This window comes from Hypomesus transpacificus, unplaced genomic scaffold (assembly GCF_021917145.1).
Source record: "Hypomesus transpacificus isolate Combined female unplaced genomic scaffold, fHypTra1 scaffold_52, whole genome shotgun sequence".
Classification (NCBI taxonomy): Eukaryota; Metazoa; Chordata; class Actinopteri; order Osmeriformes; family Osmeridae; genus Hypomesus; species Hypomesus transpacificus.
This window is the reverse complement of record NW_025814031.1, coordinates 1,451,057-1,474,843: the sequence shown is the minus strand read 5'-3', so window position 1 is coordinate 1,474,843 and position 23,787 is coordinate 1,451,057. Positions and strand designations below refer to the sequence as shown.

Here is a 23,787-nt window from a genome sequence, read left to right as displayed (position 1 = left end):
GGTGAGCCTATCCATTCCAGAAAGCCTTGTATCTTGTGCTTTAGGGCGTGACCTGTAGCGCCACCTATGGGTAATGGTGGGCCATTTGTGGTGTGGTAGTTACTCTTGGTCAATACTATCAATGTTTCAGGATTTTTATAACTTTTTACCATTGCATACAAAATCGGAAATGCAATACCAACAAGATCCACATGGGCTTTTGTTAAAGTGTTTCTTGGCCTATACTATCTATGTTTCAGGATTTTGAGACCTTTTTACCATTGCATACAAAATCGGAAATGCAATACCATCAAGATCCACATGGGCCTTTATTTCAAGCCAAGAAGTGAAGGGAGGGGGCTTGGTGAGCCTATCCATTCCAGAAAGCCTTGTATCTTTGTGCTTTAGGGCGTGGCCTGTAGCGCCACCTATGGGTAATGTTGGGCCATTTGTGGTGTGGTAGTTACTCTTGGTCTATACTATCAATGTTTCAGGATTTATATAACTTTTTACCATTGCATACAAAATCGGAAATGCAATACCAAGAAGATCCACATGGGCTTTTGTTAAAGTGTTTCTCGGCCTTTACTATCAATGTTTCAGGATTTGAGACCTTTTTACCATTGCATACAAAATCGGAAATGCCAAACCATCAAGATCCACATGAGCCTTTGCTAAAGACCAAGGAATGAGTGGGGGCTTGGTCAGCCCACACTCTCCTGAAATGTTGCGTTTGCGTCTTTGCCGCGCGTGTGTCAAGGGAAGGCTGAGTGTGTGAGGATTTGGAGCACGCGCGGGCAGGAGGAGGGGAGAGAGGATTTAGCCCCAAAAACTCTGAAATTAGCCAAGCATGCATGTTTCAAATATTCACCAAAAATCGACTTTTCATCTTACATTCAACTTTTTTTCAGATTTGAATACTAAACATTTTCAAGAGTCTTCATATGAACTAGTGATAGTATCAGAGTATCCGCTTTAGACCGGTGGATGTGTAAAGCATTATTTTAGCGTTAGCGATAATTTTGATTTGCTTTATATCAGTCATTTTTTAAGATATTAAGTCAATTTTTCACATGGGAACATGTTGTAGTGTCTTCCACCGATATACCAAGTTTGGTGTTGATATCTCAAAGATTTTTTGAGATTTGACCCAACTTCCTGTTTTGATCCTTTGTTGATGATTTTGATTGGCTGTACCGGACAAACAATTTCGAAAATAAAAATTCCAGTGATTGTGAGGCTCAATCTGGAGATCCTGCCTGGCAATTGTGAAAAAGATTTGACCAAAAATGTAGGAGGAGTAGCGAAAAATTTCCTTAATCTTTATTGTACAGAAAAATCCAATATGGCGGCCGTTATAGGTTCTAGAGGCTTTTTTGTTCCTCATCAGAAATAAGGCATATGTAATGAAATTCAGAGTTTTGGGACTTATGGCCTGCAAATGGCATCACTTTGAAAATTGACATATTGGGGCGTGGCCTGTAGCGACACCTATTGTCTCACATGGCCCATGTTTGGTATGGTAGTTACTAATGGTCTGCAGTTTCAACATGCCAAATTTCACAACTTTTTACCTTTGTGCTCTAGGGGCTGCCTTTGACTCCCATGGGTAAAACATAATAATAATAATAAATATAACTGCAAGCAGTAATGGCGGATTCCTCCAAACATTGCGAACCATTGAAAAATGTATATTCTTGAAAATTGGAACTGTATAGAAAAATCTATGCTGCAGAATTACCAATGGGATACCAAATCTGAAATATAATACCATCAAGATCCACAAGGGCCTTTATTTCAACCCAAGGAGTGAAGGGAGGGGGCTTGGTTAGCCTATCCATTCCAGAAAGCCTTTGTGCTTTAGGGCGTGGAATGTAGCGCCACCTATGGGTAGTGGTGGGACAGTTGTGGTGTGGTAATTACCCTTGGTCTATACTTTCAAAAAAGCTCGACCAGAGCATACCCCCCGCTCTCAGGGTACCGAGCTTCAGCTCAGTCATGATGCTGGGATGAATGTAGGCCTATATTTAGAGACCAGGGAGACAGACACACCGGCCAGCTGCCCTGATGGGTCCGTGGTAGATCATTAATGCGGGTTGTATCCTACAACGCTCGTGGCCTCCGAGTAGGACATACTGCTGCTGATAGATCAAGACGTTTGGTGGTGGACACATTGCTGGACGAGAGTGACATTGTCTGCCTTCAAGAAACCTGGATGGCCAAGCAAGATCTGGACAAATTGAACTCCCTACACAAGAACTTTCATGGTGCTGGAGAGTCCACTACCGATCTCAGCATGAGAATGGTTTGTGGGAGGATAGCTGGTGGTGTAGCTATACTGTGGAACATAAAATATGACCCAACAGTAAAGATGGTGTGGCTTAACGTTGACTGGGCTATTGGGTTGGAGTTTAATCACAATGAAAATAAATGTACTATTGTAAATGTGTACACACCATATGAATCCTATGACCATGAGGATGAATTTCAGAACAGGTTAGCTTTTATTCAGTCCTTCATAGAGGACAATAGTTCATGTTGTGTCTATGTCATGGGTGATTTTAATGCTGACATGTCAGATAAGTGTTTATTCGCACAACATCTGCAGCAGTTCTGTAATGAAACTAAATTAATTATATCAAGCGTTATTGCCTGATACAAGTTTTACCTATATAAGTGAAACGTGGCACACAACTTCCTGGCTAGACCATATTGTAACCACAGCCGATGCTCATGTCTCACTGGAAAGTATAGAGATGTGTTATGAGCTGGCCACCACTGATCACATACCAGTTGCTATGCTGCTAAATGTTGAGAGTGTACCCTTGTTGCTGGCCCCCCAAGAAAACTGGACTGGTCAAAATTGACCAAAGAGGTTATGCACAGATATTCTCTATTAACTGACAGCTTACATAGTGATGTTGCATTTTCTAGGGATGCCCTAATGTGCACGGATATGAACTGCAAGGATAAACATCATGCTGAAAAGCTCTGTGCCATGTATGATGATATTGTCAAATGTCTTTATGCTTCCAGTGAACCTTTTATTAATCACAAGAGTAAGGTCCCTAACGCACGGCCTGTCTGGAATGAGTTTGTGTCTGAGCAACATGCTGCTGCTAGAGAAGCCTTTAGAGTCTGGTCAGAGGCAGGCAGACCCAGACAGGGAGTGCTGCTTACTAACAAAAACCTCACAAATGCTAGATTTAAATATGCACTCGTTTCATTAAGAGAAATGAAAACACAATGAGAGCAGACTCGCTGGCCAGAAAGATGCAGAATAACAATCTTACTGACTTCTGGAAGGAGGTCAAGATCATAAATAATAACAGAACTCCCCTCCCTTCTGATATCAAAGGGGTTAGTTGTCCAGAGAAGATTGCTGATCTATGGCATGAGCACTACAGTAAACTATTTAATTGTGTTCAAAGTAACACAGTGAGAATTGATAATGAATATAAAGGTATCTCTGCAGACTTGATAGTTAGATCAGTAGATATTTATGATGCCATCCACATGCTAGACAACAACAAAGCTTGTGGTATGGATTGCATTTCTGCAGAGCATTTAAAAAATGCCAGTTATAGACTCAGTCCATTTCTAGCCATGTGTCTCACTGGAATTATGGTTCATGGTGTTCTACCGAACTCTATTATGTCAGTACTGTTAGTGCCTGTTGTTAAAGATAAGGCTGGTAAACTGAACAGCATAGACAACTATCGACCCATTGCATTGGCCAGTATCTTGTCTAAAGTGTTTGAGAGAATTATTTGATTGAAATTGGAAATGTATATTCTGACTGCAGAAAATCAGTTTGGTTTTAAAAGAAAACATGGTACTGATCTCTGTATCTATGCTCTGAAGGAGATTGTCTCAGGTACACAAGTCTTAATTCATCTGTATTTTTATGCTTTATTGATGCTTACAAAGCTTTCGATCGAATTTGTCATGAAAAACTGTTTATGAGGCTAATAGCGAGAGGTGTCCCTAAACCTCTTGTGAGGATTTTGGTGTTCTGGTATGCCAATCAAACTTTTCATGTTGAATGGGACAATGTTGTATCAGCTCCTTTCCATGTTGGTAACGGAGTTCGACAAGGAGGAATTTGATTTCCCTTTTTGTTTAATATGGATATGGACGACTTATCAAGCCAGCTGAATAAGACAAATACAGGCTGTCTTGTTGGTGAATCTATTGTCAATCATCTGATGTACGCAGATGATCTGGTTCCACTCAGCCTGTTGCAACAGATGCTATGGGTGTGCTCTCAGTATGGCTTAGATCATGATATAAAATATAATGCAAAGAAAAGCCACATAATGATAGTCAGAAGTAATCAGGACAGGAAATTAACCTTCCCTACCTTTTATTTATATGGCAGTCCCCTTGGTGTTTGTGAGGAAATAAAATATCTGGGCCATGTCATTTCTGATGATTGGACAGATGACAACGATATGTATCAACAGCGCTGTCAAATATATTCTCAGGCCAGTATGTTATTAAGGACGTTTTCTATGTGCTCAGATTCAGTTAAATGTTCCCTGTTTAGAACCTACATAACACCATTGTACACTGCTCATTTGTGTTCTATGTACAGGAAAAGGAGTATACAGATACTGAAAGTAGCCTACAATGATGCTTTTAGATTGCTACTTAATGTGTCAAGGTGGCATAGTGCTAGTCAGTTGTTTGTGTCTAAGCAAGTACCAACCTGTAAGGCAATCCTGAGACAACTGATGTATGGTTTCAATGATGCTTTTAGATTGCTACTTAATGTGCCTAGGTGGCATAGTGCTGGTCAGTTGTTTCTGTCTAAGCACGTACCAACCTGTAAGGCACTCCTGAGACAACTGATGTATGGTTTCATGTGTCAACTGGACAAGTCTGAGAACTGAATAGTAGAGGCTCTGGTCAACCCTCTAAAAAGCTGCTATCGATTACTTGGAACTTAAGACTACATTGGCACAAAAGTCTTCATACTTTTTATGCACTGTATTATCTATGTTTTATGTTTTTGTTTTACTCCCTTTTTTATAGCTCTATGTCTGTTATTTTATGTGGAACTTGGCGTCTGAAATAAAGATTTATATATATATAAATACATATATATATATATCAATGTTTCAGGATTTGTATAACTTTTTACCATTGCATACAAAATCGGAAATGCAATACCAAAAAGATCAGCTTTTGTTAAGAGATCCAAGATTACAAGATCCACAAGGCCTTTGCTAGAGACTAAGGAATGAGTGGGGGCTTGGTCAGCCCACACTCTCCTGAAATGTTGCGTGTGCGTCTTGCCAAGCCCGCGCGTGTGTAAGTTAAGGCTGAGTGTGTGAGGATGTGGAGCACGCGCGGGCAGGAGGAGGGGAGACATTCATTGGAAATTTGGCCAGAAATTAGCCAAGCAAGCATGTTTCAAATATTCACCAAAAATCGACCTTTGATCTTACAGTCAACTTTTTCACAGATTTGTGTTATAAACATTCTCAAGAGTCTTCATATGAACTTGTGATTGAATCAGAGTATAAGTTTTTGACTGGCTGATGTGTAAAGCATTATTTTAGCGTTAGCGATAAGTTCAATTTGCTTTATATCAATCATTTTTGGAGATATGAGGTTGCCATTGCACACGGTAACATGTTGTAGTGTCTTCCATATATCCATATATTCCATATACCAAGTTTCGTGTTGATATCTCAAAGATTTGCTGAGACATGACTTCACATCCTGTTTGGCGGCTTTTCTGATGAATTTGATTGGCTGTACCGGACAAACGGTTGTGAGGATCAAAATTATTTTTGATAACTTTTGTGAGGCTTGGTCTGAAGATCATCTCTGGTAACTTTGAAGAAGATATGACAAAAATTGTAGGAGGAGTAGGCTTTCAAAGGTTTTTGATAAAACCGGAAATAGCGGAAAATCTATATAACCGGAAATTGACGCCATGAGGTGCGTTGCACTCGGCTTGATCCAGGGAATCCAATGGTACCTCATTTTTGAAAATGGGTCATATGGTTCAAAAGTTGCGTGTGTAAACACAAGTCCAACTTTGACCCGTTGGTGACGCTGGAGTGGTCTAATGGGAGACATGAAACTTGGTGTAGGTATAGAATCAACTGTCCTTAATGAGTGTGCCAAATTTCACAAAAAGTTGTCGAAGGGTTCTAGGGGCTGCCATTGACTTCCATGGAACAAGAATAATAATAATAAAACTAACAATAACAATAGGTTTCCTCCTGACGGAGGAATCCTAACTAGAGAGGGTACAATTTCTGGGGAAATTGTAGGGTGTGCTTGCTGGTTGCAGGGGTCCGTATTTAAATTACATTTTACAACTGATATTTCTGTATATTTTATATAAAATTGCATAGCCTACTTATTATTTATAAAGATTACATAGATTTAAAAGCGAAACAAATCTGCTCATTTACAACTCAAAATACTAAGAGTAAAGAGTAAAACGAAATAGTTGTCTTCTCTTTTCCCCTGCAAGAGAGAATGGTGATCAGCAACCTCAGTTGAATCAAAACGAATATATTTGGCAGACCGGTGTAAAAATTGACTTAATCTCTATGATCTGCTAAATGAATAAATGTAAATGATTTAAACGTCATTGTAAGTTTTTCCCTTCTTGTGATATTTTCAGGCATTTAGCCTACTCATATTGCATTCATTCATTAATAAAGAACCCCCTTTGAAGCTTATATTAACAACAACGTTACCAGCAGTAGCTATCTCAGATGGAATCGCGATTCAAATAGTACCATCTGCTAACTGAAAAGTAAATTGTAGGCTACAACTACTCCTAGACTGTCTTGGTGGCGATTGCGTTGGTTGAATTCGATTTAACGTTACTTACGTTGTACGGTCTAGGCTGAAATGTTTTATTTTCATGAACAGATTGACAAAGTTTAGGCTGTGGAAAAGGAGTTCAGGTTAGTAGTTACTAGTCAGATAGTTTCACCCATTGAAAGACTTTTGATTTAAGTAAGGGTGCCGAACATGTGCCGCCGTTTGACTTCTTACCTACTGTAATAAGCTGTGGAGATGTTTTTTTTAGCAAGTAGACTAGGCTACAGCGTTGCAGTGAGCTAAAGATAATTTCACCAACAAATCGTTTACTTGTAATCTAATGTCATAATAAATCCTACAACGAAAATATATTTGTGAGGAATGTTTATTTTAACGATTGAAAACAGATGCATCATAGACCGCTACAGCGGTATGTGTTGCCCGGGCAACAGAGGCTAATGTCATGATGCTAATGCTTCAGTGAAATAGTAGACTACTGTTTCCTAAAGTAAATGTAACTACTTCCTTAAAACAGCTTATATTGTACATTAAACCTCACAATTGTGTTTCATATCACAAAGTAAAATGAGTAAATAGTTATCACCCTGGCCTCTTTGCCTGTGGCTTTTCTGCATCTGCCTTGCAGTAAAGCAGTTAACCTAGCTATCTCCCAGAAGTTAACAAGCTGCTAAACTAATGTTCTGCTAGAGTTAGTCACGCGATATTTCGTGACGTTAGTGACGTCAGTAGCATCAGTGACTGTGGCCAGCAAGTTCACCACCGTAGGTATACTTGAATGTATAACTCGAACGTATTAATAAAACTAACAAAAACAATAGGGTTTCCTCTTACCGGAAGAACCCTAATTATCACTTGTGAACGAATACTATTCACGTCTTACTAAACCTAGTCAGGCGAAAGTGAATGAAGTAAACAAATACTGTCCGTTTCCCCTTCTGAGCCTATGCAAGTCACGTGAAAAATGATCCTAAAACTTGTAACCGAACACCCAGTCAAAATGAACGAATCATTTGTTTCCTCTAACTAGTCAGTACTGAGCCTATGCAAGTCGCGTGAAAAATGATCCAAAGACTCATACTCCTTCATCTACCGGGTACGAGTCTTTGGATCGTTTTTCACGATCAGAAGAGGAAACAGAAAGGATTTGTTTACCTCGTTCACATTCGCGTGACTAGGTTTGACTACGACACGAAAATGTTGGTGGTTGACGAAGTCACAATACTTTTTTTTCCCAAGAATTGTATATTTAGATAGATTCCTCCACTCTGTTTACTAAGCGCGCTCTCATCTCTACTGCTGTCAGTGGCCGATTCAAGTCAAGTCTCTCGGCCAAGTTTTGCACAAGTAAGAGGCGTGTTCGGGAGTCAGATGGCTGAGCGGTGAGGGAGTCGGGCTAGTAATCAGAAGGTTGCCAGATCGATTCCCCGCTGTGCCAAATGACGTTGTGTCCTTGGGCAAAAAATGAAAAAACGACCCGTTATCATGTGCTTAAACATGGAAATCAGTAATAAAAATAGTGTGTGGAAATCTTCTTTCTCAATTTTGTGTAGATTTTTGTGTGTGACCCGGAAGTTGCTCCCACAAGCTTGACAGTCACATATTCAGGATGTCAGCAGAGGGCGCATTGAAGAGCAGATGAACGATAAAATTGCTCGCAGAGCAATCGAGCCTCAATGCAAAATTTGATTACATCGGACTCACTGAGCACAAATAAAGAAGGTTCTACACCAAATTTGAATATTTTTCCAAGAAAGTCAGCAACCGGATATAATTTATAAATTATTTTTAAGTGAGTTTCTTTGACTTTTGAGGAAAAGGGCCATTTAATGAATTTAAAATATGGACAATGCAACCATATTCGGAAGCTGTACACACAATCCTCTGTTATCCCAAAAATATTTAGATATCAAAGCATCACTAAAATATGTATTATTACATTTACTGTCAAATAAAGTACAATCATTAATAACAAAATTTGTTAAAGTCGGTAAGGGTCTTATTCTTACATATAATACTGTGCTTTGAACTAACTGTAATAATGTTATAGGTATTGCTTTACAGATCTTGTTGTATTCTGTATAAGTACAGTTTAAATTATATTTGTCTAAGAAAGCTTTATATTCCAAAAGGTTACCATTATCATCTGTAACATAATTTACAAACACAATGCCCTTTTCACACATAGTATTGAAACAATGAATTCCTATTGATTACAATCACATTTACATTTAAGCATTTAGCAGACGCTTTTATCCAAAGCGACTTCCAAGGGAGAGCTTTACAAAAGAGGTCACTGATCATAACAACCAGGTAGCCCCAAACATTGCAAACAGCCAAAACATGAAGCATACATTGTGAAAAACCAAATAAGTGCCAAAGGAAAGAACCATAAGAGCATGCAGTTAAAGTTAAAATTAATGCACAAGTTAAAATTAAACAACATGAAACTCAAGAAGTACAATTAAAGAACATGAAACCCAAAAAGTGCAAGAGTGTACCTGTAGAAGAACAATCAGCAGTAAAATATTTCACAGCGAGTACAAAAGTTTAAATCCGCTATGACTAACCAACAAGAGCAACAAGTCTCTCAATAAGAGTCATTGTGAAAATGGAGGAAACTATCATCAGGCCCAGCAAAGCATTCCTAAGTGTCGTTGTTCTCACCCTATAGACCAATTATTTGTTTGTAAACAATCGGGATGCGCGCGCACTGTGGCTGCAGAAAACTGGCAAAGGATAGCATTTTAAATGGAAAAAGGACCACACGGATAATACAAATAGTTAGATTTAAAAAGACCAAAAGCGTCGAGGAGGACATGCCTATTGGAGAGAAAGCGATTACACAATGATCTGTCGCATCAGGATTTTGATTTGGGTCATGAAAGTCTTGAAATTTGAGTGAGAATGTCGCCCGGTACAGACCGCATAGTCGAGCGGCAACCATGTCTTCACGTCATGTCACAAAGTTCATAATTTTACACTTTTACAGTCAATTCTACATTTAAAAAGTCGAGCAGGGCAGCTTTCAAGAGATATGGGAATTCTGCTTTTAGTCAGCTGGTCCGATTATTTTTATGATTTGTTTAAACTGGCAATCTGAGTGAGACTACATCCCAGTTACACTGTTTTGACGTTAGCCTCAGTCAGACTCGCTCACTGGCAGTGTGCACGATGTTGTATTTCACTCCATTCTACACCAGAAACGTCAGGGAGGACTGCCTAATGTAGATAAGAGTCTGGTGAAGATAGCCAGAATCTCGGATTTCTTTAACCTGTCTGTTTCATTCGTCATTTGCCTGAGAAAGCGACCTCCGCTAGCCAGGCTAGTTTTGCCCGATCACTTGGACAGGCTATTTATTTAAGGGTATCGGGGTCAAGTGACTTTTGAGCATAGACAAGTGAACGTAAATGTATTTGTCCAAAGGCCAAGAGACTCAAAAAGTTAATACCAAGCCCTGCAATCCAGTGGCCAGAGATATATGATGACCTGAACGACACTCCAAGAGTAATAGAACGGGGAGAAGTTCGTCTTTTGCAACCCACATGCGCAGTTGAGCCTGCTTGACAGTTGTGTGACGTAGGGTGATAATTGGTCTATTGTTCCATAACCCATCTTTTTAAGCTAGACAATTTTAGGCTCGAATTTGATAGGGTGGAAATGTTTAAACTCGAATTTTCGGGGGGGGAGTTCGAATTTCAGCAACCTTAATTTCCAAGCCTTGAATTTTTTGGTCTGATTTTTTTTAAACATTGAAATATATATTCATATGTGAATTCAGTTTAAATTTCAATATCAAGTATTCAATTCCTTTTAAAATTCAAAACATTATGTCACTGATTTGCTTCCATACAAATGGCAGCGCGCACTCCACTGACATCCTGAATATGTGGACCAGAGTGACTGGCTGTGTCTACTACCGCGCACTTTACGAAGTACACTGCAATACAGTGCACTGCAAACCAGTGCACTTGCATATTCAGTGCACTCCGTCGCTGATAAGTGCTGTCTCAAATGGAACACAGACGTTAAACACTTGGCGGAAGTGACAGACGCAAATCTGCTCGCGACACCCGCCACTGTCAAGATCGTGGGAGCAACTTCCGGGTCACAACACAAAAATCTATGCAAAACTGAGAAGATTTCCACAGACTATTTAAATTCCCGATTTCCATGTTTAAGCACATCAAAGAAAAAAAGGGTCGTTTTTTCGTTTTCCTTTTTCTATTATTGAAACAAAAAACTGAAAATTGGTCGATTTCCGTTTTTTGTTTTCCTATTTCTAAATGGTAGTTTGGAAACAGCTTGTTGCCCGATTTTGGTTTCCTAATTTCAAAACGAAAAACCTGTTTGCCGCAAAGTACACGGACCCCTGCAAACTGCACTCCGTTGGATTATAAAAAGGACACCTGCGCGCGTGCGCGCACACACACAGATTTATGTTATTATTAGAGACCTCAGGTTTCTGTGATTATGCAGACCTTTGAGCGACTGTTAACAGGGTAGCCAGCCTGTATGACTTCCCACTCTTAAATCACTCTGAAAGAAGGAATGTTATTTATTTAAACCATTTCTGGTTTCTGCGGTAGACCTACTCTCTTTTTATAAGATTTAAATAGACTTGCTCAAAGTAGCATTTGTCATCCATCCACAATATCAGAGATGTCAGAGATGGCCTTATAGCGCCCTCTGTCTGTAACCTTCTCTATACTGATTAGATGTCCAGAAGCGCTTTCACAGACTGGGGTTATGAAACCAAAGCTGTAGCACCACCAAATTATCTAGCTAGCTAAAAATAACTTAAACTTCGGCGAATGGGTATCGACAAGTTCTGCAGTGTTGACGGTTCCGATCCATTTTGGGTAAGTTTTCCCATAGCAACCTTCCGATAGCAGCTTACAAACTTTATCCAGTTGTTATTAGCAGCAAAAGGCTTTGCTCACGTTCTCGTAGGGCAACGCTAGCTAGCTGCCTAATAGTGATACTAGGATGCAGGTTAGCAGCAAGCTACTAGCTAGGCCGTTATTGTGTCGGTGAGGCTACTATGTATGTGTGCTGGAATAGTGTCAACACTGATTGGTGACATTTTGGTTGTGTATACAACAAACAAGGTTTAGATAAGTTCTTTGTTTGCTTGATAAACTGCAGCATTTTTACTGCAGCAGTTTTGTAAGAATAAATTCACTTTTGTACGCCAGACAGCTACCTCGCTAGTTAGCAAACATTATTGTACAGCAGCCTAAATTACTAGCTAGTCAGGCAATCCAAAATTGGGATCACGTCACCGCACTATTGTCTGTTATACTATAACAATCAGAGGAGTGCTTGCCGGTGTTACGTCCTAACTGGTTCCCAATTTAACTGGTTCCCAAGCTGTGCGTGCACCTATCAGTCTGCCTCTATCGCCAGATTCGTCACAAATTCACCAACATATTACTGGCGATTTTCAAGTCGGATCTCATATTTGCTAGCCTGGCTGCCAGCCCAACTTCGCCGCCCACAAAAAACATTGGTCGGGAAGTTGGGTCTGGAGGGTCTCATATTGGGGAGAACTATAGAAAACCAGGATTTGGGCGGACCAACTAAATTGTCAGGGTGGGCTTCATACGATGATGGACAGATGATCAACAGTAACGTAATCAACAACGTCACCAAAGAGCGCTTGGGTTTAATTCGTTTTCATTTGTTTTACGAGCTCGGTTGACACACGCCCCATAGTCAGAGCCCAACGGAGAGTTTTCGGACTCATATTCTGACTAGAATTATGAGTATGACAACGTCAGGCTACATATTTGCCGCAGCACATATGAAAGTAGGCCTATGGGCAACGTGCGCCCTACATTAGACTACCATTCGCGACAACATAAATGGAGACAAAATAAAACATTGGCAGGCTCGCATGAAGTGGGATTCGATCGCACTAGAGCAAAAATACGTGCACACGAAAGTCCGTTGATTTACACCACAAGCTATACGAGCTCTGTTAAATAATCCGAACAGTTACGTATTTGTTAACTACGTTGGCTTCAGGTAACATTTTGATTCTTGGCATCTTCTGAATCAACTGGTTCCCATAGACACTACCCGAATGTAGGCTACTAATCACGTATTTGGGGTTGTTTGGAGGCAATAGCCGTATTTACCACGACATCAAAGCTCCTTCTGACACCAAATATTAAAAATTCATACTAAGAACGTTGCTAATCCAGACAATACGATCAAAATACGCGTAACACAACATGGAAACATTCGTTTCCTATGCGACTTGTGTAGCCTATGGCTGAGTGTTTCTTCGCTATATCTTTTGAAATCAATTCATTTCATAATTGTATATTCTGAACAAATGTAGTGAGCACTACATTACAGCCATTCACACCATAATAAATGGAAGCTAAGACAATAAAAGATTTGAGTGGGATTCGATTCCACGAGCCAAAACACATTAGTGTTTTACGTTGTGTTACACCACAAGCTGCTGAAGCACACGATCGATGCAGTCACGAACTTGTACTTTGACCTTCAGGCAACATGTTGTTTTGGTTGTTCTGAATCAACTAGTTACCGTAGACACTACCCGAATGTAGGCTACTCATCTTGTATTTGGAGTTGTCTCTAGGCAATAGCCATATTAACCACGAAATCACAGATCCTTAATGACACCACATATCTTTTGGGGTTACTTGGTTTGGGGTTCATCCAAAACAACCTGTTAGTAGGGGTGGGCGATATGGCCAAAATCTCCTATCACGGTATGAGTAATTTTATATCACGGTTACGGTATATATCACGGTATAGTATATGATATAGTCAATTTAATTAAGAAATGGTACTATATAATAGGGATGGGCATAATTAATCGACGATCGATTATCGATCATTAAAAATTTAGTCAATTACATTATTTGTTCATCGATAAAACTAATGTGTGTTCTGTTGCGTAGTGTGAGTCTTGAAGGATTGCAATGGATTTCGCTATGTGGCAGCAATTAAACATTTTACCAAATGAAGCCAATGTTTGGAAAAAAACGCCACAGGCCTACTCAATTACCGGCAAGTTTCCATGTAGCTATTTCAAAAGTAAATATGAAGAGGTCACGGCGAAGTGTAGCGTGAGACCATATTGACAAAAAAATTACTTTGTTCACTGCCAACACTGCAAAGCTGAGTATAAATACAACTCCTCCACGACTCAAATGATGTACCACTTGAAGAACGTACATCCGACCCTGGTTAGTGGCGGTGCATCCTGCTCTTGGTGCTAGCACGGAGGAGCTGCGATGCACAACAAGCAGAGAAAATTACCCAAGGGATCTGTAAGTCCATCGAGATGGATATGCTACCCTTAAGTATTGTTGAGGGCGAAGGTTTTTATGAAGCTTTGTTAATTAGCCTGAAAAAAACGAGGGTCAGTTGTGTTTGAACACAGGCTTCTAGCTGTCGGCTCCGCTTCTAGGAGTTACATAAATAGTTGTTTTTCTTGTAATACCTAGTAAGGGGTCCCATTATCGTCCACCTAGTTCTCGACGCTCGTTAGCAATGTTACCACAATGTCGTTATAATACAAATTAAAAATGTTATGTCACAGCATTATACTTTAATATATAGATACACACCTATATTATAAAATTCCGGTTTGGAAATCCAATCCGGATATGCCTAGAAATGTTACTTTCCTGATTTTAGCAGTTAGCCAGGGGGTCTCATTATCGTCCACCCAACCACTTTCAATGGAGAATTGTCAGTTTGACGCTGTGGAAGGCAGATGCTACACATACGGTTTGAGAGCGTATTTACATACTCAAATCTCGAAGTAAGAAGCTGTAATTTGGTGTGCAGCAATATAAGATGTGTACATATCGATAAGTTACTTTCTTTCGTTGCTGCTGCATATCTTCTTTAAGAAATTAGCGGAAGAAACGGTTGTGGACGATAATGGGGCCCCGAACGTTGGAGATTCAGAGTGGACGATAATAGGGCCCTTTACACTACAGATCTCAATGCGGAAACACGCTGTGTTTTTTCTGTTTCCACTGCATTTTAATATAGCCTATAAATAGTGAATTTTAATATAAAAATGTTAATGATGAATCGAAAATCGATCGTTAATTCTCCCGACGATCGATTAAGACAATTTAGTCGAATGCCCATCCCTACTATATAACCATACCGTACTTCATCATTACACTTGATTATTTATTACAAACAAAAACAACTGCCTCACATGAGACAACACTTGAGTTAAAAACAAGACTCAAAGTTACTAGTACGAGCGTTCCGATTGGCTGATGCGCAGTCATGCCATCCGCGTGGTGACCTAGTACACACAGCGCAATACGGATCCGTAATGCCCTCAGACAAACGGTGGGGGGGGGGTTAAAAATAAATCCTTTGTTAATAATTTGATACACAGAACTTTATTTTATTACATATTTATCCAAAATTATTCACACCTTCACAAAATCAACCACAAACAAATAATTTCAGCATATGCAAGTAGCAACGCTAGTGCTAAATGATTATTTAACTGGTCGGCTCCATGACGCCGGGTAAGTAGCTAGCTCCTGAGACTTCTCACCAAAAGAACGAAGGGGAACCTTCGAGTAAGACATGTTCGTAGGTACCTAGCGAAAAGTAGCCTGAACTTTCCTAGATCTTAAGCTAATGCTGAATGCTCGCTGATATAGCTGTCTGTCTTACTAGAACAGTACTGTCTTACTACACTACATTCTTAGGCGAATGTATGCATCGTTGCTAACGTGTGCTGACGTTGTGACTATGTATGTGAGAAAAACGCGTAACTTCAGAGAGCAAGGAAAGGAAATGCAGCTGAAAGAATTCGCTGCATATTTAACCTAAATAGTGTTAATTTTTTTTGACGAAACGCAATATGTGGCGGCCGGTGTTGATTCTGTGTCGCATCGCCACAAATTAGTCTGTGTGGGAAACACTGAAAAGTATACCGCGGTTGAAATGGTATAGCCAAATCTCTCCCGGTAGACACATTTCTACATGCAAGTCTTAGGTAAATGTATGATGCGCTTGTCGATCAGTCCTCCTACACCACGACACGATAGGCTACTTGCTGAGCAACAGCGCAAACACAGGCAGGGATACAGGAGCAGCAACGCTAGTGCTAAATAATTATTAAGACATGTTTGTAGTGTAGGTATAGCGAAAAATAGCCTAACTTTACTAGACTTTTAGCTGCGGTACTAATGCTGAGGGCTTGCTGATATCGCTTTCTTACTAGAACGTGCATTAGTCATTTATTTAGCAGACGCTCTTATCCAGATCGTCGTATCTATGAGTCGTTGCTAACGTGTGCTGATGTTGTGCACACCCAATACATTCCAAATTTGTAGGTCACACATGCGCGAGTACGAGTAAAAAATTCTTGAAGCCAATTTTTTTTATTGTGTATGTCTCAGGCTGTATCACCTACAGTCTCTCCCCTGAGCTAGCTGCAACAGCATGATGTGTGTAAAGTAGTAAATAGTAAGTACCCCACATAATATCCAGATTCCATATGTAACTTGTAAATGAAATAAGAGTTATACAACTGAAAATACAGAATCTCTTATTTAGTACATAGAATACCTCCTCACAAAGTCCTTGTCCTATCCACTAATCTCTCGCCTGTACGAGAGTAGCGTTAAGTGACTGGGAAACCGAAGTCGGCGGGTCCTCTAGCTCGTGTGTGTCGCCACTACTCGCCATATTCGTCTTTAGTAATGCTGCTAGCTATCACTGACTCACTCAGGCACAGCTCGGCTACACGGGTGGCGGCGACATTCAGAGCTGAGGCGGAGCTACAGATTAGGTGTTCCTAAAGAACACGAGTATCCAACAGTATATTCCGCCAGTGTTTCCCACACATAGACTAATTTGTGGCGGTGCGCCACAGAATCAAGTAGCTAAAAGTCGAGGAAAGTTGAGGCTACTTTTCGCTAGGTACCTTACTCGAAGGTTCCCCTTCGTTCTTTTGGTGAGAAGTCTCAGGAGCTAGCTACTTACCCGGCGTCCTGGAGCCGACCAGTTAAATAGTTGTTTAGCACTAGCGTGGCTACATGCATAATGCAGAAATGATATATTAGTTGTTGTTAATTTTGTGAAGGTGTGAATCATTTAGGATTAATATTTAATGTAACAAATTATTAACAAATTAACTGTGTAACTGTGTAACGAATTATTAACGAAGGAATTATTACGAGTCCCCCCCCGTCTGACAACCCCCACCCCCCTCCCCGCCACAACTAGTTTTCTAATCTGTGGGAAACACTGATTCCGCATTACATTAATTAAATTGCACGCATCTTTTATTTATTTTTAAACCGTGTATTCTCTGTGTAATTTCATGCACCGAACCGTGATGCCCGTACCGTCCGGTTTAATACATGTACCGTTCCAGCCCTAGTCTGTGCCCACGTTTCTATTAAGGCTGGGCAATATGGGTAAAAAATTATCAATATAGATATTTATATTTACATTCGATAACGATAATTAAACGATAGACCACAGGTCTGTAGTAGTCGCTAAATAAGTCTCCTCCTCTACTTTTTCCCTACACTCGGCATAAAGTTTAGGCAGAGCGGTGTGAGAGAAATGTTTGCGGCCAGGGAGCACGTACCTGGGGTCAAGTGACTTAAGCTTTTTAAAACCTTGCTTTTTGTCAATAGCCTCAGTGTTTCCCCTAGGATTTGTTTTAGCAATGGGGGCAGGTCTGTCGCCCCCCCCCCCCGGCCGAAATAAAGTTCTAACCCTATATTTTGGAGTAAATTAATGTAATAGTCTAATAACAAATGTAATATTGCATATATTTTTGCCCTATTCTCCATAAAGCAATACAGTTAGGCTACTCAAAGTATGTTCTAAATACCAGAAATATGCTGCCAATTAATAATTGTCGTAACAACTGCTTCATTTGATCTTGATAGGCTAAGCATTCTGTAGCAAATAATAACAATATACCCACTATTAAAAAAACTACTTCAGCATAATAATGCACCTAAAATACAAATGTGAGCAAGGGCAACAATCGCTATCGAATCAACAGACATGCAATTATGCTAGCAAGGGAAGAATACAAACAATGAAAATCACCAGTTAACTTAAATATGCAATAACTGTAGACTAATACAATAACAGGCTTTAATGAACTGAAACCATAAGTTATACAACTTACAGTTCTCAAGGACGCACGCACGCAATCTCAACTGCGCTGTGAAGCGCGTTTCCGTGCTATTCTCCGACATGCACTCTAACAATCACTGCTGGTAAACGGCCTAAAATCTTGGACAGACCTATTTCTGATACCGTGGCGGCAGAAATTTAGCAGTGGCGGGCCGCCATGACAAAATCAACATAGGGGAAACACTGAGCCTACCTATCAATACCTTGGCGCAAACTCACACTTTCTGCATGTTCCAACGAGTGATTTTGCTTCAGGTTGTAAAAAAGGTTTCTTATATATTTGTATTATAATTGGACCAATATGCTGTTTTTATTGGTCCAGAGACGTTCTAAGAAATCCGCAAAACCGTTTGCAGACCTCTGGAGAGGTTAACTAAGATTAACTGACCTAGCAAGCGGTTGCCTTGGAGATGTTGACAACTTGGCGTCTGCTCCAGCTTCGTCGTATTTGATTTGGGATTTTCCTACGTGTTGTTATATTATATAAAAAACAAATATGGACTTTGACATATCTACCAACACCTTTGTAAGCAGAGATTTGTTAAACCGTTTGTTAACCGAGACCGTAGGTCGAGGTCAACAAGAAGTCCACATTTGCAGTTTGTTGTATTACCAGACTTGGTAGGCACCTGTTTGTTTACTACAGTACACCAATTTGCACCGAACATTGCTCTGCTCTTTGTCGGATTTCAAAAAGCCAAACAACTTCCAAATAACTGAAGAAGACGAACCCTTTTTTATCAATAATTTCTTCATTGGAACTTGCTCCCTCGCCATGGCTATCGCTGCCACTGTTTTTGCCAATAAGACAAATTTTCCGCGGTTAACATTAGCTACTCCACTCAAGATGCTCAGTATATTTTAGTGAGCGTAGGCTAACATTTCTCCGCCACTTCCTGCTGCATCACAGAAATTAAATGTACTACTGTTCCTAATTATTCTCTATCGACATTATTGAAAATGAATTAATGTTACGATATCTTTATCGAGGGAAGTCTTTACTTCGATAGTTATTCTTATTGATTTATCGCCCAGCCCTAGTTTCTATATCATGCAGCGAAGATCTAAGTATTACTTCGCAATATGTGGTGTCATTAAGGGTCTGTGATATCGTGGTTAATATGGCTATAGGCTATTGCCTGCGTTTCATTTTGCAAATTGTTTTTTGCATTCACTTCACTCTTCTACTGTCTCATATTAACCAACTGAAATGACGTGCTTTGCTGCGCAGTTGCTGCAATCGGTGGAATGGGGTGGGAGGGGAAGCCTGCGTTGATACAAATAGAATAAATGCTCTGTTGGTACTTTGTTGATACTTTAGGGGAAGGTTTTGACTTTTAATTGATTTGTATTATTATTATAATGGCTCTTTCCTTCAGGCGGTTGCCTACTTTGCCTAATGGGTAAATCCGCCCCTGAATCCAGTAGACAGAGATATATGATGACCTGATCGACACTCCAAGTGTATTCTACCCAAGCCCCCACCCCTCGCGTCTCAGCTTGAGGCAACAGCCCCGGTGGATGTAGTCACACTTCTAAAACTATCTCCGCCAATAATTTTTGTTTGATTCTCGAACCTGGCTTATACTACTAGCTTGTTCATATAATAAGTTTGAAACCGAAATGGGTAAACTAGCAGCCCATTTATTTGCTTACGTCAAGAAAAGTCGCCTGGAAACGTGTTCGCGGATACGAACAGGGGACGAGCACAAAAGGGAACATCAGCAAATGCTGATTTACCTGTAGTGATGGGAAGTTTGGATTATTTTACTGATTCAGTAAAATGAACGAATCTTTTTCCAATCTTATACATCCACTGCAAACCCTTATCATATTCTCATGTAGGTTAGTGCATGGCACCAGCAGATACTATTTCACAAGAAATTCCGGCATTAAAATAATGTATTGGCCCACATTGCTGCGGTCTCCCGGTCGTGTAGATTCACCCTCTACAACATCCGGAAGATCAGGAGATACCTGTCTGAGCACTCCACCCAGCTGCTTGTCCAAGCAATGGTCCTCTCCAAGTTGGATTACTGCAACTCGCTGCTCGCCGGTCTCCCAGCATGCGCAACCCGCCCTCTTTAGAGGATTCAGAACGCAGTGGCCCGCCTGGTCTACAATCTACCCAGACGCTACCACGTTACCCCGCTCCTCATCTCCCTCCACTGGCTACCCATAACGGCCCGCATCAGATTCAAGACCCTGGTACTGACCTTCCGAGCAGTGAACGGGACTGCACCCGACTACATCAAGTCTCTCCAGCAGCCTTACACCCCCACCCGCCACCTACGGTCTTCTTCAGACAACCGCCTGGTGGTCCCACCGCTCAAGACCGCCCGGTCCCAACACAAGCTCTTCTCCTGCCTGGTCCCCCAGTGGTGGAATCAACTCCCCACCTCCATCAGAGACACAGACTGTCTCTCCACCTTCAAGAGAAGGCTCAAGACGCACTTGTTCCGGGAGTACAACGGTACTTAGGACTGGTTTGCTGAACCCAACGCTAGTTTCCTCAAGGATCACAATGACTCTTGCTTAGACTGTTGCTCTTGTTGGTTAGTGGTAGCTGATTTAAACTGTTGTATTATATTTAATCCCATTTGTATTGCTTTCCTACAGGTACACTTGCACTTAGAGATTCATGTTGTGTAATTGTAATTTGCTTAACTACATGCTCTTATGGTTTCTTCCCTTTAGCACTTATTTTTTGGTTGTTCACAATGTGTACTTCTGTTTTTGGCTACCTGCAATGCTTTGGGGCTATCTTGTTGTTATTATCAGTGACCTATGCACTTTGTAAAGCTCTCTCTTGGAAGTCGCTTTGGATAAAAGCGTCTGCTAAATGAATAAATGTAATGTAAATGTAATGTATCTTGACAGTTTGTATGATTTAGTCATTTATTATCACACTAGCATTTAATTATCACGGCAAACAATTACACTGCACTAAACTGTAAGTGTAAATGTAAAGTGAAAATAACAAAACCAGTCAGTTAGGGCTGCAACTAACGATTATGTCGGTAATCGACTAATCTATCGACTTTTTTCGATTAATCGACTAATCTAATGATTATTTCCCCCCCCCAAAAAGAATGACAAAATGTTGAAATTTGAATTCAAATGTATTTGAGTTACAAGTTGTGTAAACATGTAAACATCATTAAAAATATTCAAAATAGTAATACAAATTTTAGTGCAAAAATGCTTTTAAAAGTGAAGTGCAAATAAAGTTTTAATTAATGTAGGCTTTAGTATCATGTTTTTGTATAATGTTAGAGTATATCTCTCGTAATTGTGTTGATATGAAATTATTATTTTTCCACAATATTTAGTTTGACGAATGCTAAGTGGAAGAGGTTAACTATTCAGAATGAACGAAAAGACAAGCTACTATGATAAGTCACTGATCAACTACATTGCACGTAACATAACTGAAGTCGCGTTAGCAAGCATCCTCCATGAGACGGTCTGATAATTCACTGATTAACTACAATGAACGTAAAATAACTGACATAGCGTTAGCAAGCATCCTCCATGAGACGTTCTGTTTTCCAACATGTAAGCGTAAATCTTACGATAAGTTAACAAGGCTACTGTTACTTTTAACTTGGACATTTAACTTAAACTTAACTATAAGCAGGAGAAGACGTGGTGGCTCCAGGATGCCTGCGTTTCAAATGTTCATGCATTGCCGTGGTGCTGGAATGAAATGCTAATTCCATTTTGCAGATGTTGCATTGTACTTTTTTATTTGGTTTGCTGGTAAAATATTCTCAGACTTTTGAAGCTCTCGGTCTAACTTGTTTCGGCTCTCCCACACTCTGTTCCGCCATGATTAAAAAAGTTATTCTTCTTTGCCTTGGTGTATGTACGTATGTCTATGCCTTGGTGCGACAGTGTAAGCGATACTGCCCCCTGCACTTTCGGTAGTGCATTCTAATGCTGAATGAAAATTACCGGCAGCTCTGAATCTTTTTATAATATATATATATATATATAATATATGACGCGTCAACGATAAAAATCGACGTCGACAATTTTTCACAATCGATGTAGTAGATTTTGTCGACTATTCGTTGCAGCTCTGCAGTCAGTATGATGACTTGTGCGAATATCATCAGAATCAGAAAGGGATTTATTCGCCATGAAAGTGCACAGACAAGGAATTTGCTTTGGCAGGAAGGTGCATACAATAAACATTTAGGAATCTTAAATTTAAATATGTGGTCTAACTATACTAAGGATACATAACTAGCAATACTAAGTGGAATAAAATTAAAATTATACAATAAAATCAAATTAAAGTTGCCATAAAATATAAGTTGCCAATTTACAATATAAAATACAAATATTATCATTCACGTCTTACTAAAACAGCGGCCATGCGAAAGGGAATGAGGAAACTGTTTCCTCTGCTAAAAAATACAATGCAGGTCACGTGAAAAATGATCCAAAGACTCGTAGAAAGACCGAGTTGGGAAATGAACGAATCATTCGTTTCCTCTAGCTACCAGACAGACCCTATGCAGGTCACGTGAAAAATTATCCAAAGACTCGTAGAAAGACCGAGTCGGGAAATGAACGAATCTTTCGTTTGCTCTAGCTACCAGTACAGAGCCTATGCAGGTCACGTGAAAAATTATCCAAAGACTTGTACCCAAAGACCGAGTCGGGAAATGAACGAATTAGGGCTGCACGATTATGGCCAAAATGATAATCACGATTATTTAGATCAATATTTAGATCGCGATTAATTATCAAGATTATTTGTTGATTTTAACCTAATCAAATTTGATTGTCACAATGCATTGTACCTGCAGAACGGAGAGGGTCCAGGCCATACACACAATACACATAGAACTAGAGAGGGTACAATATCTGGAGAAATTGTAGAGTGTGCTTGCTTGTGTCGGTTTCAGGCAGTGGCGGCTGCTGGTCTTTCAAATAGGGGAAGCTCATTTTCGGCTTACATCATATACATTTTCAGTTTACTGGCTAGGTCACCCCTACGACACTAGCCTAGCCTACTGTATAAATGAATGAACGAACTAAAGAAAAAATATTAAGCCTGAAGGAAATGTGGGAATTAGGTTAAACTAGAACAAGGAATGTGATGTATAATTGTATGAAATATATGATGAACATTGGCTAACAATTTCGCCAAGCAAATACCAAGAAATAGGTTGCCGCAGTTTGTCTTTCAACTGCAGTTGCAAAATCCGTGATGAGTCTGAGCTTTTAGCTTCGGCGAGTTTTATAGTACAAAATTGCTGTCAATCAAAAGGAGATGCAGTCTTTCAACAGACCCTCCAATCATCACGTGGAAAGCCAGCGTCCAGGCCAGCCCACTCCTCCGTTCACCCCCAGAGACTCTGAGCGTCCAGGGCGGGACATAATTGCAGCATTTATCCAATGACCATATAGTTTCAAAGCACTGAAAACAACTGTCCACAGTAGCCCCATTGAAGTCCATTGAAGCTGAGTTTCCTCAGGGAAATGCACTGTGGTGCTACGGGAATGTATGAGACGGAAATCAGTCAGTCGACCAGCTCATATATGTAGCCGATTCTGAACAAATTCGTCTTCGATATGAGTTCTGTGTTCTCATGTGTGTTCTAACAAATTTAAATTTTACACAATGGTAAATATTTGACCATGATTTTTTTTTTATGTTGCAGTGTTTTAACGCAGTTAAAATGTTTACACAATAGTAAATATTTGACCATATTTTTTTTTGAAATGTTAGGGGAAGCTGAGCTTCCCTTGCAGTCTTAAAGAAATCACCACTGGTTTCAGGTGGGTCC

The 23,787-nt window shown here is 40.0% G+C and overlaps 1 protein-coding gene across 6 annotated transcripts in view; it reads left to right on the top strand.

Moving 5' to 3' along the window:
* Nucleotides 1-23,787, top strand: part of LOC124465506 (multidrug resistance-associated protein 1-like) — a 167,021-nt gene that overhangs the window by 23,920 nt on the left and 119,314 nt on the right. The window contains exon 1 of one of the 6 annotated variants that reach the window (XM_047017330.1): nucleotides 11,513-11,655. The exons of the other annotated variants lie outside the window; for them this stretch is intronic. Within the exon in view, the coding sequence (XP_046873286.1) occupies nucleotides 11,608-11,655 (48 nt within the window). The 5' untranslated portion in view covers nucleotides 11,513-11,607. Of the gene's footprint in view, nucleotides 1-11,512; nucleotides 11,656-23,787 lie in introns of those variants that run through there. 6 annotated transcript variants of the gene reach the window in all.